General features: G+C 37.8%; 2 protein-coding genes and 1 non-coding gene across 5 annotated transcripts in view; 1 reads left to right on the top strand and 2 right to left on the bottom strand.

Moving 5' to 3' along the window:
* Positions 1-11,750, bottom strand: part of LOC103146722 (nucleolysin TIA-1) — a 13,749-nt gene extending 1,999 nt beyond the window's left edge. The window contains exons 1-11 of one of the 3 annotated variants that reach the window (XM_016677839.1): positions 11,486-11,750; positions 10,669-10,765; positions 9,555-9,653; positions 9,154-9,208; positions 8,939-9,026; positions 6,992-7,067; positions 5,148-5,256; positions 4,966-5,061; positions 3,813-3,897; positions 3,403-3,541; positions 1,086-1,234 (exon numbers count right to left, since the gene is read on the bottom strand). In XM_016677839.1, coding sequence (XP_016533325.1) covers positions 1,086-1,234; positions 3,403-3,541; positions 3,813-3,897; positions 4,966-5,061; positions 5,148-5,256; positions 6,992-7,067; positions 8,939-9,026; positions 9,154-9,208; positions 9,555-9,653; positions 10,669-10,765; positions 11,486-11,511 — 1,019 coding nt within the window. In that variant the 5' untranslated portion in view covers positions 11,512-11,750. Of the gene's footprint in view, positions 1-469; positions 1,238-3,402; positions 3,542-3,812; positions 3,898-4,965; positions 5,062-5,147; positions 5,257-6,991; positions 7,068-8,938; positions 9,027-9,153; positions 9,209-9,554; positions 9,654-10,668; positions 10,766-11,485 lie in introns of those variants that run through there. The other 2 variants (XM_007564740.2, XM_007564741.2) reach the window with 2 other exon arrangements.
* A 292-nt stretch (positions 11,751-12,042) lies between these two features.
* On the bottom strand, positions 12,043-12,113 carry trnag-ccc (transfer RNA glycine (anticodon CCC)). Its single transcript has one exon. It is a non-coding gene; the product is annotated as a tRNA-Gly (tRNA).
* Positions 12,114-13,414: 1,301 nt separating this feature from the next.
* The window catches only part of rchy1 (ring finger and CHY zinc finger domain containing 1), a 6,815-nt gene continuing 2,716 nt past the window's right edge, over positions 13,415-17,513 (top strand). The window contains exons 1-7 of the mRNA XM_007564742.2: positions 13,415-13,523; positions 15,152-15,271; positions 16,404-16,519; positions 16,827-16,905; positions 16,982-17,026; positions 17,140-17,198; positions 17,354-17,383. Coding sequence (XP_007564804.1) covers positions 13,473-13,523; positions 15,152-15,271; positions 16,404-16,519; positions 16,827-16,905; positions 16,982-17,026; positions 17,140-17,198; positions 17,354-17,383 — 500 coding nt within the window. The 5' untranslated portion in view covers positions 13,415-13,472. The remainder of the gene's footprint in view (positions 13,524-15,151; positions 15,272-16,403; positions 16,520-16,826; positions 16,906-16,981; positions 17,027-17,139; positions 17,199-17,353; positions 17,384-17,513) is intronic.

Here is a 17,513-nt window from a genome sequence, read left to right on the forward strand (position 1 = left end):
AGCCAAGTTGTTTGTCTGCCATTAGCACATTCAGCAGGGGATACATTAAGTTGATTGACGGCGCCTCCTTGCTCCAATTGGTAGTTTTTGGTCAGGTGCATTGATAGCTCTGGGAGGAGGTGGAGATCATTTCTTTTCACAGATTATCCATTTCATATTACACTGTCACTACATATTGATAGTTTTAATAAATATTTTTACAGAAGTTGCAAACTACAGCTTTAAGACGCCAAACTAAATCCATCCCATTTCCGCTGACCTGACAAATATGACCTCTTTTCACACCATGAGGAAGTCTTCAGCTGGCCCGCCTCACTCAAACAAGATCAGATTAAATCCCATCAACCAGAAAGTAAAGCTATTATTAAACGTTCAAGAGATTTTTACCTTCAAGTTTCAAGTGGAAACAGATTTTCACAGGAACTTAAATAATTCTATTCACCTTCGAGTGGGATCAATTAATACAAGCTTAGACTTTCAGCTTCTCCTTTATTATTGTCGAGTGCACATAGCACTGCACATAGGACATCTAAAAACACAAAACTCCATGACATTCATATTCAGACCAAGTCAGGGAAAAGCAAAACAAACAGAGCAATGAAATAAAGAAATGAATGGTATGAATGGACATAAACATCAACAGCTTTAAAGGACAGTCCTGACTAACAAGAATTATTTTTAAACTCTCATCAAGTTGCATGATAAATCATTTTTCATTTCTATTTTTAAGCTGCTTTTTTAGAATTTAGTCGTGGGGACGAGGGGGGGGACAAAACTGGAACTGAAACATTTTTGAAATAAACTTGTTGAAACAGAAAGTGATGAGCTGTCCACAGGGAGCAGGGCTACAACACGGACGTGTTGAGGCGGGTTAGATCTCAGTTCAGAAGGGGGTTGAGGTGTGTGCTCATTTCTTAATCTTCTAAAAAAGGTGAGGAAGGGAAGTCAAGAGGGAGCAGGGAAGGTGTCGGGTGATACTGCTCCCTCTTGTGGCCAGAGCTGGTTCTTGCTTGAAGGTGAAGTCCTGTGGTTGCTGAAGTAGAAGGCGGTGAAGAGCAGCCCCCGCTGCCCACCGTGCTACTTACTTAAAGCCCTGCTGGTTCCAGGCCTGGCCGTACACACTGTAGGTGGGGACCTGCCACCCATTGGGGACGTACTGGCTGATCTGGGGCCCGTTGCCGTACCACTGGCCCCAGTGGTTGTAGGGCTGGGCTGCGGCGAAGCCGATCTTGTTCTGCTTCAGGGGTTAAAAGCGGACAAGGACGTCTTGAGTACGGATTTCTGCAGCACTCCAAACATCCACACACTTCACAAGTTTGAGATCTTTTTGAGGCAATAATGAATAGACATTAATACGCATACCACCACAGAAATGTACAAACTTTGTCCAGACACCTGGAAATACATTTGCACTTATTCTTGAGACACACAAAAACAGCTAGCTAGTTAGCAATGGTATGTTGGCAGTGAATTACATGTAGCTTCAATAACCCACCAAAAAAATAAATCTGAAAAACACAGAAGTAGAGTCTCCTGCACAACCAACAAGCATGCAATTTCTGAAGAGCAAGTTTCCTGCTCATAAAACAGGTAAAACCTGCTGACCAAACATGCTGGGGCTCAGCTAGGATTGCTAGCTGATGGGGTTGTTGCTAGGGGAGGAGCAGTGTCTGCTGATTTGTGATGGTACATCCTGCAGGTTTTTGAAATGGCACCAAACAACATTAACTTGTTGCCAAAAGCTGGCGGAGTGTTTTTGTAAGCAGTTGGGATGTTTTAGGAGCAGTAGAAACACATGGAAGTACAAAAATGTGCAAAATGTGCTGAGAAATCCTGTACATTTCTGTTTATATTTTGTTACTTAAGAAAAAACAATTAAAACCTCTAAATTGGAGCCCTGTAAGGGTTTTCTATTACAACTGAAACACATTTTCTCTTCATAGCCAGTGAGAATTCAAGAATATGTAGCTGTAATTTATAACAAGCATCTCGAGCCATTTACAGGACAAATGAGTCAAATTTATATCCAGTCTAGTTCAAGCCAAGGTTGTCTTATTTAACCCAATTCAAATGCAGTTTGATTCAGAATTACATCCAACAACAAAACAAAGTCAACCCAATTGATTTAAACCCTGAATTGACACATGTAGCAGATTTAGGTTTAGAGCAATCTTTTGTTTCATCAACTCGTCCGACTGGATTTACGCTAAAGGAGCAGTATTATGCATTTTCCAGCCACTTACTGTCATTTTATAGAACAGTCAAGTAACTATGTTACCTACAGTTGTTATGATTCTAAATGTATATCAAATATGACTTAAAAGAAATGTTACTTCATAATTTAACGCCTTGAAATAGGGCGTATGTCTCTTTAAGAATCTCTTTGCTCTTTGAAACTATGCCTTCAGGAAGTCATCACATCATGGCTCCTCTATTAACCTTTTATCAATATTTTTTATCAGCGTTGAGCTGAGAAATAGCTCGTATAATCTCAGCTGATGTGCAGTTCCACCACGTGTTTGCTAATTGCTGCAGGCTAGTCTGAAGGAACCAAGTAGGAGAGCTGAATGGTTGCCATGGGAGATTGAAGAATTTCTCAAACATTCATGACATAATCAAGAGAACACTCTATAGGTATGTTTTTGATGAAGGAATATCATAAGACATTAAGCTGAAAAAAAGACTATTTTACATGATACTGGCCCTTTAAATTTTATATATATATATATATATATATATATACTTATACTTGAACCTGAGAGAAACTGTGGAGGGAGCTAAAGCCTTTTGGTTCTGGAAAACAGCAACAATGGAGCCATGATGGGTTTTTTTCTTTTTTTTTTTCACATTTTCTTTTCCACTGTTTCTGTTAAATTTCCAATGTAAACTGAAGAAGGTAACGAGAAACAAGAAAGAAAGTCGAACTACAATTGCTGTGAAGAACCTTCAGAATTAAATATTTGAATTTTTATGGTAATGCTGATATGCTGCCACCTCCTGGTGTAATGAGGATATTACAGTGTCCTGCAAACTGTGAATGCTGTTTTTTTTTATTTAGTTTTTTTTTAAACCTGAAGGAAAAAATATCAGTTTGTATAAATATGAAATTGCTGAACTTGTATGCCGATATCAAATTGGGCAAAAAGATAAACTGACAGGAAAATAAGGAGCGGATAAAACCAGAGCCAGTTTAACCCCACAACAGAAAGGCTCACACTTGCTAGTCCTGTTACTGTAAATACTAGCTTGTGTCCAACATCACATACACTGACTGATTACACAGACATTGACCACAACAATTACTGCCTATGCCAAAGGAACAAGGTAAATTTAGACCGTCAGTCCATACTGTGGAAAACAACTCGTCCACTAACAGACGCTGCTCTTCTGCAGAATCCTTACCTGGGGCATCGACACCTGCTGCATGGAGTTCATCATGTCTGGCGTCTCTTTACCCCAGTAGCACTTCACTATGTGGCCCTCGATTGAAGAACCATTGACGGAGACGATGGCATGGGCCGCTGATTCGTGGGAGTTAAACCTAAACACAAAACAGTTGGACAAATGAACCGTGGAAAAGTTGTTTGGATAAATGCTTATTCACTAAAGACAAAAAAAACAAAGAAGTCACAGAGATCAGAAAGGCCAAATGCTCTCAGTCAGAACAGAGACACTGCTTTGTATACAACTAATCGGTCCAAGTTGCAGTAGAGACCTGAAAAACCTGTTCTAGTTCTCATTTGAAAAAGCTGTAATAAAGTATTGTATAAGATCCGTCTGGTACGATTATGAAACCGTTTAACTCCACATACCTCACAAATGAATAGCCTTTATCTGGAAAAACTCTGACTTCCATGATCTGTCCGAATGGAGAGAAGGTCTGTCTCATCAGTTGCTCTGGAAACGAAGCAGAAAGGAGCATTAAGGACTTGGATCTGGGGGTCAAAGGGTCATGATCACTAACAGGGGTCTAGATAAACCGTATTCATTGGTGAAAATTGTTTTAGCTTTTAGATGCTCCCAAAAATGCTAGTGATGTCATTTCCTCAGGCTGACAGCAAACCTGCTTAACTTGAAGTTTTCCTGGTTTATTTTTATATCGTTTCTAACAGCATTTTGTCAGGATGAGCTGATTTTATTTATTTATTTTTTAATAATGAATTCGATTAAACTAGTTTTACCGGGGATTGCAGCTCTAATTTAACGACCAGAATAGATGTTGGTTTCCCAAACAAGGGAGTTCAAATTCAAAAGGGAAATTAAATGTTTCAAATCAATAATTCAAGATTGTTCAAAGAATGATTGTAAATGGTGAAGGCTGTAGGAAGGAAAGATCTCCTGTAGTAGTCTGTATTACAACAAATTTGAAAAGGCTTCTTACTAAAGACACTGTTTTTCTACAGTCGTCTCATAAGACACTAAAAAAGTCCCTTTATTAAAAAACATAAGACTTCTGGTAAAAGAAAAAAAAAAATCTGACGTTAAAAGTGATAATTCTGAGAAAATTTTCCTTTCTCCTTTAGTGGAGAAAAGTAACTTAAATATCCATATTCAAAAAGTATTTTTAAATACCTCTTTGGACTTTACATGTCCTGCATTTTAAGGATCAGGATAAAGTTGCAGAATTTTATGTTATCATGATCACAGCTGATCGACAGAACACTCTTCATCATTCTGAAAAACTTTTCAATGGCTCATCTGAATTGTGATTCACCACAAATATATAACTTATTGGCATATAATAAGAGATATTAGTGCGTAGAAGAGCTTCATTTTGACCAGTCAATTTACAAACACTTAAAAAAATCTCAATCTGATGAGTCTTCAAAAACATGAACAAGAACGATTAAAACATCGTCTGAAAAGTGTAAACTACAGAGATTACATCCACAAATTTACTCACAATGTGAATTGCTACAAAAAAAAAAAAGAACTGCAGTGACATAAACTGTGGAGTTTGCCCACCTGTAAGTCCTGTGCTGACCCCACCACAATACACGGTGCAGTTACTGGGGCTGGACTGGCTCATGACGTCATCAAAGGAGAGGTGCTTGGAGTTATCTGGTGGGTCGAATGTCACACGTTACTGATAATCCATCGGTTCAACACAGCAGGTGATCCGAAACGGTATGATAATATGCACTAACTCTCATAGGTGGCCTTGGGAGCAGGGGGCTTTCTTGTGGCCCAGTTGGTCCGTATCTGTCTGCCCCCCAACCACTGACCCCCCATGTGCTGAATGGCATTCTCTGCATCCTGGAAAGAACGAACAATCAGGTTATCGACGAGAGCTGCAAACCCAGGGTTCGTGCAAGTTTCAGAAAGTCATATTTAAGACTTTTTAGTAGAGGTGTGCCGATCGATCGTTCACCGATCATAATCGGGCCGATTTTCGTGAAAAAGTGCATGATCAGTGATCGGCGATCATTGGCTCTTGTTGCCGATACCGATCATCTCATTTCCAACCTGCCTGTGCAGCTGGTCTCCTCTTTTCTTCACACTGCGCAAACGCATAGCAACAAATCCTAAGCGATGTGTAACTATAACGCACTGAGTGAATAGGGAAGTTTGCGTGTTGCTGCGGAAAATTGAAGCAGGTCAAAATGCATCAACACAACGAAGCTAATACGACATAAAAACAATGCCATACTTGACGGAGTTTGGCTACATCGAGGTTCACTGCAGTAAAAAAGACATACGGAGGATCAGATAGCAGGTAAAGCAGCGCACAGCTACAAACACTCACCAGGATTAGCATGACGGTCAGAAAGCTAAACAAATAACCTGCAAAATTATTTAAGTCTTGGAGCTGCGATGTAAGACGCTGGTTCTGCTCTCGCTGTTGAACCGCTGCTACGCTACAGGTAGTAATATTTCACAGATGGAGCTTCGCTTCTGGTCCACCTGGTAGTGACTCTCACACCGAACCTCTGCTTAAAGCTGCAGCATCTAACTTAAAAAAATACATTTTACATACGTATTAAAACTTTCGCTGTCCTAACATGAGACAGATAGTCTCTAAAAAAATAATCGCTCTCCTCCCTGTTCTGCATAATTACTCCGCTCAGTCAGAAACAGCCAATCAGAGCTAGCAGTAATCAGCTAGCCGCCATGCTAACAGGAAGTTTTCATTCAGTAACTCTGGATTGTTCATTGTAATGGAACCTGTTTTTGCCTTTGAATGTTAAGTTTTATACTTGAATTTTTTGGCAATGTTGAGAGGTTTTATTTTGGCTCTTTGCGTTATTTAACCTCTTCTGAGCCTTCATATGTTATCAGTCTGATAGTATTATCAACAGCAGTACAATTTGCACAATGCCTGTTTTGTTTAGTTTTCTTCTTGAAAAAAGTTATTAAAAACAAGTTTTTGTCTAAATTAAGGTGAATTCATGGTTCCTTTTTCCACATAATGTAACCGGTAGTGTTTATGATAAAAAAAAATAATAATAATAATTATGTGATCGGTATCGGTGAACGGCCCTCATGGGTGATCGGTATCGGTATCGGGAGGAAAAAACCTGATCGGCACATCTCTACTTTTTAGTACCAGATTGAATTAAATTTAAGGCCAAAGAAAAGCTATAAACACAGGGGATGATTGGAGGCTCTTATGGGCAATACATTTTAAATTCTAATAAACATTTAACACTAGAACCGGAAGACATTTTAAATATCCAAAATAAACAGGAACAACAAATAAATCGAATTAGAAAGCTTCTAAACAAAATTTTCCTTCAGAAAAAAAAAAACTAGTTGAGACCAAAGCACCAGACTGAGAACTTTATCCAACCAGTTTTTGGCAGAAAGAGAGAAAAACTATAAATCATGCAAATGGAAAACCGAGCTCGTTTTAATTTATCATACGATTTAATTGATTTATTGCGACAATTACCACAAAGTTTTGCATAACCGCTTTGCTCTGGTACATTTTATTAGTTCAACAACAATGCTGACAATCTACAGTGGTAACAACACAATAGTGATTTCTTACCCATTTATTGAAGAAAGACACAAAGCCGTAGCCTTTAGATTTCCCTGTAGCCATATCTTTCACGACGCGAGCATCCCTGTTGACAAAGAACACAACCCCTTAACAAACCTGGAGCAGGCACTTCACACCACTGTTACATACACACACAAAAAACGACAAAACTGTATGTGGAACATTACTTCTTTGTTGTAACAACGCTTTTTGGCAATAAAAGTTCATTTTCACCAAAAGGTGCAGCATCAGTGGGTGGAGCAGTAGAGAATGAGGACTGTACCGGTTACAAACCTCCACAGCTCAATCTGCTCCCGATTTCTGATGGGTTTTATTTGTTGGATTAGACTGAAGTTTAAAGGGCCAGTATTGTGTTTTCTTCACATAACACATACATTATGTGGAAAATTATACATTATAGTACCATATGTAACCATGCAACATGTTACCTTCATTTGCTATAAAAATGCTGTATACATCAAATATAACCTAAAAGAAACTTTACTTTCTATTTTAACTCTGTCTCTTTAAGAAGCTCCAGCTCATTCTGAAGCTCCGCCTTCAGGAAGTCATCACAACATGGCTCCTCTATTAACTCTTTAACAATGTTTTTACCAGCGTTTCACTGAGAAGTATTGCTCTCAGAAGATTTCCAGTTCCTCCAGATATTTGCTCATTTTTGCTGGCTAGTCTGAAGGAGCCGAATGGGGAAAGGCTGATCTGGAAGGCGGAAGCTCTGACATGAGCAGAGATGCATGATGGTGTTAAGGTCATTCCAAATTATGGAGATAATCTCTGATAGAACTCCCTCTGTGAGTCACTTTGGTCCCTGAGAGTGGAGATAAACGATTGGCACTGGCTGCAAAATCTCATTCCTATATCTCTCAGCACTGAGACTGCCTCTACTGATGACCGACCTTGTTTTTCCAGTTAGGCAGACACTAATCTACACCATCACATGCCTACATTATAAGACATTTGTCGATGGCAAGATGGATTTAATAGTTTCTTAATGGGAATAAGCCACATATGAACTCATTTTCCTTACAAGTGTGACACCTGGTGGAATAAACTGGCTTTCCAAAGGTACAAGGTTTATCACAAACCCAACCAGTTTATATGAAATCCTCCCCAACTCTACCAAGAAGAGTGATCAAATATATAAAGATAAGTGCTCAAGGAGTAACCAGTTGACCAACATTTATTCAAGTATTTGTGAGGGTGGATGTATGAATTTGAGTAAAGACCAGTCATGATTACAAATCCCAAAAATGATTGTGATAAATGATAATATTGTTGTTTTGAGACTATCTTTAAGTGATGTAATAATAATGGTATAATAACAAAAGTTTGCCGTCTCAAAGATCAATAAACTTTAATTTTCTAAACATTTAACACCATTTTCAAAAAAATTAAAAATAACCAAATACAATAAAGAAAACAGAAATAAAAACCACACAACCAAAACTAGAAATTAAGTAATTATGAAGTCTAAGCAAAATTGGTTTTAATTTTTTTTAAACATATTAAAAATGTTTAAAAACATTTTTAATATGTTTTTATACTAAAAAAACATATTAAAAATGTTTTTTTGAGAAATGAGTTTGAGGGACAGAGCATTCTGTCCCTCAAATAAACTCATTTTAGTCCATGAATGAAATTGCAATATATTGATTTATTGCAACAGGTTTATTTGAATATAACCAAATTATGCATACTGTTTAAACATGCATGTGTAATTTGGACTCTCCCTGGGTTTAAAAAAAAAATTAAAATTCAGAATTTTGTGTTTTGGTTTTTTATTTCGTTTGTTTGCTTGAATCTCAAATACAAGTAGGTGATATTAGCCTGGAAGGAATAAATGCTGTGCTGCTTTCTGGAGTTAGAGCATTCTGTCCCTCATTTAAAGTCCATTTCTATAAAAAAACAACAATCAATTTCAGGCTCCAAACTTACGATATCCTGCCGAAAGGGGCGAAGGCAGCTTTGACATCTTCTGTTGTTATTTCTGGACTGAGGTCTCCGACGAAGACATGAAAGTGATCTGGAAGGGCAAAACGGTTTACACGTTAGTTCTTCTGGCTTCCACACATATCAAGTTTCTCCGCAGAACAACAGAAATACCAGATAATCTGGTCACAACAACATTTCTTTTTTTTTGTAGTACTTACTACTTGTGTCTTTTTTCTGGCTGGATGGTGTTGTGGCCCAGTTGACTTTGACCTCCTGCAGACAGCAGAGAGTACAAGGCGGGGCGTGTTTAAATAAAAAAAAAAATAGATGACTTTACATTAAAGGTGGACAAAAACAATTTAATGTGAGCACGCCTAGGAACTTTATGAAGCCCTTTGCAGAATAAAATGTTAACCTTCTACTTCACTGTCCTTAACAACTCAATTTACATCAAAATCATTTTGGACAGATCCAACCTGACAGGTTTGGATGCAGCACTCATAAACAAACAGAACAGATTCACACGTTCTGTATGATTCATCTAGATTTCATTTCTGTTTTGGAAAGCCCACAGACCCGACTCCCCATCCCCACTCACCCTGTAGATACGATAGCTTACCTTACCCAATATTTTCCTTCCATTCATGGCCGCCAATGAGGCAGCAGCATGCCTGTGATCATAGAACTCCACAAAGCAGTATGGATCATTTCCAGCCGTCTGTCAATAGTAAAATAATACTAATCATAAGTTAACAGTTTAATTATGTGTGAAACACACCACCACACAGCTGCCTGGTGTGTCAGTGATGAGTTCATACTAGAGATGCACCAAGAAATCAACCAATTTGACCCTGAACGGCGATCAACCTGTCAGAATGTTTAAAAACTCCTATTGTTTTTCTAAGCACCACACCGACACATCTGTGCTGCACTGACAACGCTTCTCAGTGTAGAAGTTGTTACTTAGAGAGATCAATTATTTTCACTATCAGTAGCTGTGTTTTTCCATTGACCTTAAAATTGTGCCATTTGACATTTGGAAAATAAATTTGCTTAATGGAAATATGGCAATTTAGAACAAACTCACATTTCTCAACATAAAGTTTTGGCATTAGGATGAAGTGCTTTGTCTTTTGCTGTACACTGTTTAACGGAAACACTGAAATTGCAAAATCAAATCATGGTTCTTGCCAGTGTTTTGGAAACCTCACGGTTGAGCGTCCACCAGGTCTATAGGAAATACACACTGAGAATTAAGTTAACAGTTAGCATGGCTGACCATGGCTATAAGAAATTAAATGAAACCAAACTGCGGAGCTGTGTAACACCAGCACCCATTGGGCGATCGTTCCCTCTGCTCCACATACTAGTAATGACTCATTACAGAATTGCTGAAAAGAGTAATAGTTGTAGTATATGTGTGTAATAGCCTGAAAGTTTTTCCTGTGTTTTGATACACAAAGAGACCGTTTTGTACATGTATAAAACAATGATTTATCTCATAGTAAGCATTATGTAATTGTTAAAAGTTTTAACTTATCAGGAGTTGGAAACAATGGTGTGCTAAATGAAACGGAATGGGCTAAAATCGGTATCAGCAGATCAAAGTTGCACAAAGTCAAAGTCGGAAATCGGCCTCAGGTGCACCTCTAGTATTTGATATTTTATGGGCATCATGTGAGCAACATTTTGAACAGGAGATCTCAAACCATGGGAGGGAAAAAGTCACTTACATCATTGATCATTTTACAGCTCTTACAAGGTCCTATCTGTTGGAAGACCTGTAGAATGAGGGGCTCGGTGACATCCCTGGACAGATTTCCTACATACCTACAAGCAAAGACAGAGAGATGGGCGAACTGAGTCCCAGTCAAACAGGAAGTAGCAAGCAAACAAAGGCTAGTTCGCCGGGGTAGCCACAGACATCGCAATTTCTGATATAAAAAGAAAAATAACAAAAATGGGGCGCTATTAAACTAAAGATTAGTTTATGTTTCCACATGCGACTGGTGAAACGGTCATCCCCGCAGTCAGGGGTGTCCGGTGCGGTCTGTGAGCGCGTTGACGTGGCTCGTCTGCCAGCTAGCTAGGCTAAAGATCTCGCTAACCGGTTCAAACAGGCCTCGGGTTAAGTTGTGGCTCAAACTATACTTTCTAAAATCTCCTTACAGTCCACACACGTCTTATATATACTCTTAAGACACCACAATGGATGCAAACACGGATATGTTTTATATAACTAAAATTAAATGGTGTCCCATCTTTAGCTAATTGCAGCAGTGCCTAGCTAGCTACTCAGTTTCGATTTAAAGTGAGTTACCGATCCGTTTATTTACACTTGAAAATAAAACCTTAATTTTGTGCGCCGAAAATTTTAAATTTTTGAATCTTTCAGTGTGGCATACTTGATGTGAGATAATAAAGTATAAATATATTGCCAGCGAAATGACAAAGGTTTACAGCTTCCTAATTGTAACAACGTGGAAACATTTGCAGTAACTAGACGAAGCCTGAGCATTCCAGGACATAGACAGTGCCACAGTTACTCACAGGGTTCTAGGTTGTTCGTCGTCCATCGTCAGGGTTCAGTGGTCGAGTCCTCGGAGGGGGCTTTATTCCAATGACATACAACAGGTCTGGACTGAACCCGAGAGACCAGGAGCACAGGGGCTATATCTTCCGTTCAATATGAAATCCGTCTCCAACTCAGGTCTCCCACACGCAGCATACAGCCCCCTCTCCGTCTGAGGCAAACAATAGGAAGTTGAAGATGGCGGAGGAACGGCGTCAGCAGCGTCAGCCTAGCAGCGCGCTGAAATGAAGCTAAAATCAAACGCTCCTTCACCCACACAAAGATGTGCCTTCCAATCACATCTGTATGGCGGCCACTGTAATTTCACACCCTGTTACCACTCACAAGATGAAACTGTACAATTAATTGTTCCCATGATTTATGGTAATTTGTTATTTTTGTATCCACAGACAAAAAAGGCGCTTTCAAGTCACGGTTGTTGGATTTGTGTGTCCTATGCATATTTTTCGAAATTAAGCGTTTTCTGCAACATAGCAAAACTATGATTCTATCTAAAAGGAAAAACAAAAAAACGTGCGCCGCCCGGGAATCGAACCCGGGTCGCAAGAATGGGAATCTTGCATGATACCACTACACCAGCGGCGCCGCTTGCTTGTTCTCAAAGAGTATCCATCTTCAACATCCGGAATGGTGTAGCTGTTGTGGTACTGTACCAGATTACTGCTCCAACTAATGACTGAATTTGGTTTGAGCTTTATAGTCATTATAAAGCTGACACATTAAAACTTTTTTAATTTCCACAGAAATTTTGGAAAAATATTAATCTAATACGATTATTAAAAGAACCTAATAGCTGTCTGTATTGTTTTTGATTGATCAACTTGTTTTCCTGGCATGGAACATGTTAACATGTTCGTGTGTATCGTGCATGTTTGCTAGGGTTACCAGTAATTATGGAGGGTCCTGTAATTTTAGGAACGCTATCAATTGATAACATACGGAGCCCTACGGTAACAGAACATTATATAATAATGGGGGGAAAGCCTGTCAGCACTACAACTGATGTAACCCTCATTGTTAAGATAAGTCAAGACAAGTTAGGATCAGAGATATAAAGTAACTGATCATTAACCTTAAACTGTTAAAGTTAAACACGTTTCCATGGAAACCAGAGAAATACGGTATCAGAAAAAAACTTAAATTGAGCATTTTTTTTCTTAAAAAGTCAATATCAATATACTTAATGGCTGTAATTGTTACTTCTGCAGACTGTTTTCCTTTTTTTATTCATTTGATATCCACCAATAAAGCAGAGCGTTTCAAGAATTGCTCATGGTGGTGGAGTAGCGCTTCAGTAGTTCTGAATTCAGTAGTTCAATTCCAGTATTGCTTTGTATTTATCCATATCTATCTTTGCAGAAGAAAGATAATCATCCCTGCTCCATGATAATACCACTACCGTGTTTGAAAGTGAAACCATTGGTGCATGTATTAGGTTTTTTTCCCCACACACAATACTTTGCATAATAGGCCAAAAAATTTGGTTTAATCTAATCTTAGTAAATTCTTCCACATGTTTGCTGTAGTACTTTTATGGAAAACCTTAAATGGTTTCTTCTAGGTGATCTTTCTTAAAATTTACAGAGTGCATGGCTGATTGTTAACTTGTCAGAATACGCTCTTTTGTCTGTTTGCAGTTTGTAGTGAGAAAAGTCCATCCATTGAGATGAAAACATTAACAAATTTTATGTTAGAAAACTGACATTTGAAAACAAATGTACAAATGATTGCTAAATATTTTGCAATTATTTTTGCGAAAAAATTACTAGTTCCCTAAAGTAATTATTCGTTTTGGTGACTATTTTTCCGTCCAGCAGATGGAGGTAACGCGCCTTTCGGTCAGTTTGTTAGCTGTACCTGAAGGGGGAAATAAAAGTCAAGAAGAAGAAAGGGGGTTGGCAACAGAAAGCACGCGAAGAAGAGCTAGGCGTTGGAGTTGTAAACATGGCTTCTTCCGTCGGCTGTCAGCATTATGTACGCAGTTGCCTCTTGAAAGTGAGTAAATTTTAGAAAAAGTAATTTCTGGTACCCGGAGCAAAAGAGAAACCTCTTGAGTAGAAACTTAGTTGTCTAGTTATTTTCTGTTTTGACATCTCAGCGCTCTCCTGTCAGTCATTCCAACGTTTCTTGACTATAAGTGTGTTATTACATAACGTTTTAGTGACTTATCAGTTAGTAAATCGTTTATAATGTCATAAAGTTTCACTACAAGCAAGGACCTTTAAAGAAGTCATTCATTGTCTCATAAGCATACTGGTGCTAACTGCTACGTTAGCTTAGCGGCCATATGTACCTCTCTTTTTTTTACCCAGCTTTACCATTGGATTTGTTCTTGAACACTTTGCTTGACTTCTGTTAGGAGTTTGTTAAAACAGATAGGTTGCACCCAGCCTCTGTGCAGGCAGTATACAAGTAAATATGACGTAGTAACTAGAGTAGATTAACTGTACAAAATCAGTAAGCAAATCAAATCATATGCAAGCTGTCATAATGTGTGAATCATGCTCAATCAGAGCAGATAAATTGTTTTAAAGAAGTTGTGTTTTCTGAAGATTTGTAAAGTTTTTTTCCCTCTTCCTGGTTGTATTTCAGTTGAAACAAGGAGACTGTTCCAGAAATATATATGTTTCAGCCTGAACTTTGATACTTGTAAACATTGTTGGTCTAAAAGACCTGCAAGATGCAGTATTATACCATCCATGAGGACTCTTTTAAACTGATAACATTTTCATGTTAAATTCTAAAATAAAGCAAATGCAAGGAAGCTAAAATGGCCATGTTGTTTCAACGTGGTAAGAAGGTGAGTGGGAGAAATTTAAAGCTGAGACGGATCCAGACCAATCGAACAAATTTATTCTAAATCTGTGGAGTTTGATCTGAGTACTTTCCAGGAAAGAAAATGGAGAATGGACAAATATTTGAATTTCAAGATGTTGTTCTCATTCATTCATTTATTCATTCATGGATCAGTTTGCCCAACCATCTGTTTTTAGAAGTTTCATATCGTCACCTTCCTAAAATTCACCTTCACCTTCCTCGCCTAAGTCATTTTTTTGCCAAAAGTAATTTTTTTGCCTTTATCAGATTTCGTCAATAAAGATGTGTGTGTTTTTTTGTTGCAAAAATCACTTTAGCCAAAAAATGACATTATTTTAGGAAAGTGATGATGTTAAAGCCTGATATCATAGACTGTTTTTCTACAAATAGAGATGGTAGAAATGCAGTCTATAATTGAATTATAATTTTTATATTTATGCTTAAAATTGGATAATAGAACTGAGAACTTTGGAAATTTAAGTCTGGGAAATTTCAGAAAATTTGACCTGAATATTGTAGGAATCCAGTTGCTATACTTATTTGAGTTATAAGATTATTCTCTAGCAAACATTAAAGCAAGGTTTTTGGCTATTGGATGGAAGAAACAAGCTGAAAGACCAACATTATTATTTTAACCACTCAAGACATCCACAATTGAAAAATACACAGACTTCTGTTTTCGTTCTTGTTTTCTATTCAGGACAGTTTGTCTTTAACTGAACCTAATCAGAGCTTTTAACTCTTACGGGCAAATCAGTCTGTAAATCCTCAGTGTAGTAAGAGGTTGATGTGTTTCCGTTCCGCAGGCTCCATGCTGTGGGAAACTGTACGTGTGTCGGCTCTGCCACGATGCGGAAGAGAACCACCAGATGGACCGTTTCAAAGTCCAGGAGGTTCGGTGCTCTGAGTGTCAAACCCTGCAGAAGGTAATGAGAAAAAAAACCAGAAGATGGGGCTCAGGCACGGCTGTGGCAAAGTGTTTCACCTGGGAGGCTAGAAAGGAAGTCGAGAGTTCGTAATAATAATTATAATAATAATGAGAAGATGTTTAGTTTCTTTTGATGTTATGTTTATAACAGTAATTATCTTGACAGAAACAAAACAGTTCCCTAGAAATAAAAGTAGTTCATATGAACATTGGGCTGGTCAGAGGTTTATATACACTTATCAGTATGAACGCTATTATATTTGGCTTTTCATGATGAATTCAATCTAAGTAGATTCCAGGTTTGGAAAATAGTACAACCATCACAGAGAATTATGGCAGGGCTAAGAAAAAAAACATAATCATGAGAATTAAGTCATAATATTACAAGAACAATGTCCTAATAATAAGACAATGAAGTTGTATGATAATGAGGTTGAAAACAAGAAAAAACTTGTAAAATAGTAGTACTAATACAAGAAGAAAAAAAAGCAATAGGGCAAAAAAGTTGTAACACTATGAGAATAAAGTCATAATGTTACCAGAATAAAGTAGTAATATCAAGAGAATGAATATGTAATTTTTTAAAAACTCCTATACAAAAAACAATAAACAAAATAAAATGAGGAAATCTTGTGAAGTTATACTTTGGTATCGGTTTTACAAATGGGACAAGCTAAATCTTTTAATCAGCAACAAATCATTATCATCAGTAGCAGGACTTTGAAACGATCGAAATAAAAAAACAAAAAACAGAAAACTTTACAGAACTTTAGTTATCTAAAGTTTGGCCAAACTGGCAATGGAAAAAAAAACAGTTGGGAAGGATCTTGAAATTAGTTTAGGACTTTTTTGAATTCCAGCTGACAGACTGACAGACACTAATAGACACGTTGAGTGTTATTGTTTACATTTGGAAATTTTGTGCATGTGCACAACACAGGAGGGCAAAGAGATTATTCTTTTACTTGTTCTCTGAAGGAACATGCAGCATTTTTAATCTCCTTATGATTAACTTTCAGTCAGACATTTACATACACCTATTTGTTGCCTGTAGATTTGTATCATGATTAGCTCGAGTCATAAAATAAAGCGGGGAAAAAAAGGTAAAATGTTGGTTTCTGCTCCTCCAGGCTCAGAAGAACTGTCAGCAGTGTCACGTGCAGTTTGGGGAGTATTACTGCGATATCTGTCACCTGTTTGACAAGGATAAGAAGCAGTACCACTGTCAGCCTTGTGGGATATGCAGGTGAGTCTTTGTGGAAACAGGAAGGAACTCTGTGACAGAAATACAGAATCACTATTTTCTTAATGGATTTGTGATAAACAGGACAGTTAAATTTATTACGTGATCACAATCCCAACATATTGTGACGTGAGCAAAAAAATAAAACAGTATTATTGTAACTCTTTAGATTTTTTTTTCCACATTATAGGTTATGGAGATAAAAAGATACAGTCAAATCTGTCAAAAACATTCAACCTGAAGTTGTGATGTAGACACTCCAGAAACTCCAGACTTTCAGACACAAACACTTTGTCTTTTCCTGTCGCAGGATTGGGCCCAGAGAGAAATACTTTCACTGTCAGAAGTGCAATCTGTGCTTAGCCCAGGACCTGCGAGGAAACCACAAGGTGATTATTATGAATCTACAGCTCCACATTTCCTCCCATGGCTGCTTTGATTTACGGCTTGTCCTCTTCATTTCAGTGTGTCGAGAATGTATCAAGGCAGAACTGCCCAGTGTGTATGGAGGTAATCACACACACACACACACACACACTCATCTAGTTTTAATGTATCTTTTTGTTTACTTTTTTTTTTGAGATTCACTCTTTGCATCTGAGATGTTTTCTTTGATTAATCAGGATATTCACACATCCCGGATTGGCGCTCACGTTCTTCCTTGCGGCCATCTTTTACACAAGTAAGCCTGATTTTTAGCGTGTTTTACCAGCCCTCCTTCTGTCAGAGCAATCAGAGAATGTGTCATTACAATGGAAACATCTGTATTATATGTTCAGATTCTATGATTGTGGATCTGTCATGATATATCATTTAGCTTTTGTCTTTTTTTCACAGGACGTGCTTTGATGACATGGTCAGAACAGGGTAAGTGGAATGAATCCTTTTTGTTTCTGCTGATATTAGTTAGATTAAATGTGCTCATAAGTTACTGCTGTCTTCATTCAGCTGTTAATCTAATATCATCAGCAGTTTTTCATTATTCTGGATTGTCAGG

The sequence above is a fragment of the Poecilia formosa genome, unplaced genomic scaffold (assembly GCF_000485575.1).
Source record: "Poecilia formosa unplaced genomic scaffold, Poecilia_formosa-5.1.2 Scaffold167, whole genome shotgun sequence".
NCBI lineage: Eukaryota > Metazoa > Chordata > Actinopteri > Cyprinodontiformes > Poeciliidae > Poecilia > Poecilia formosa.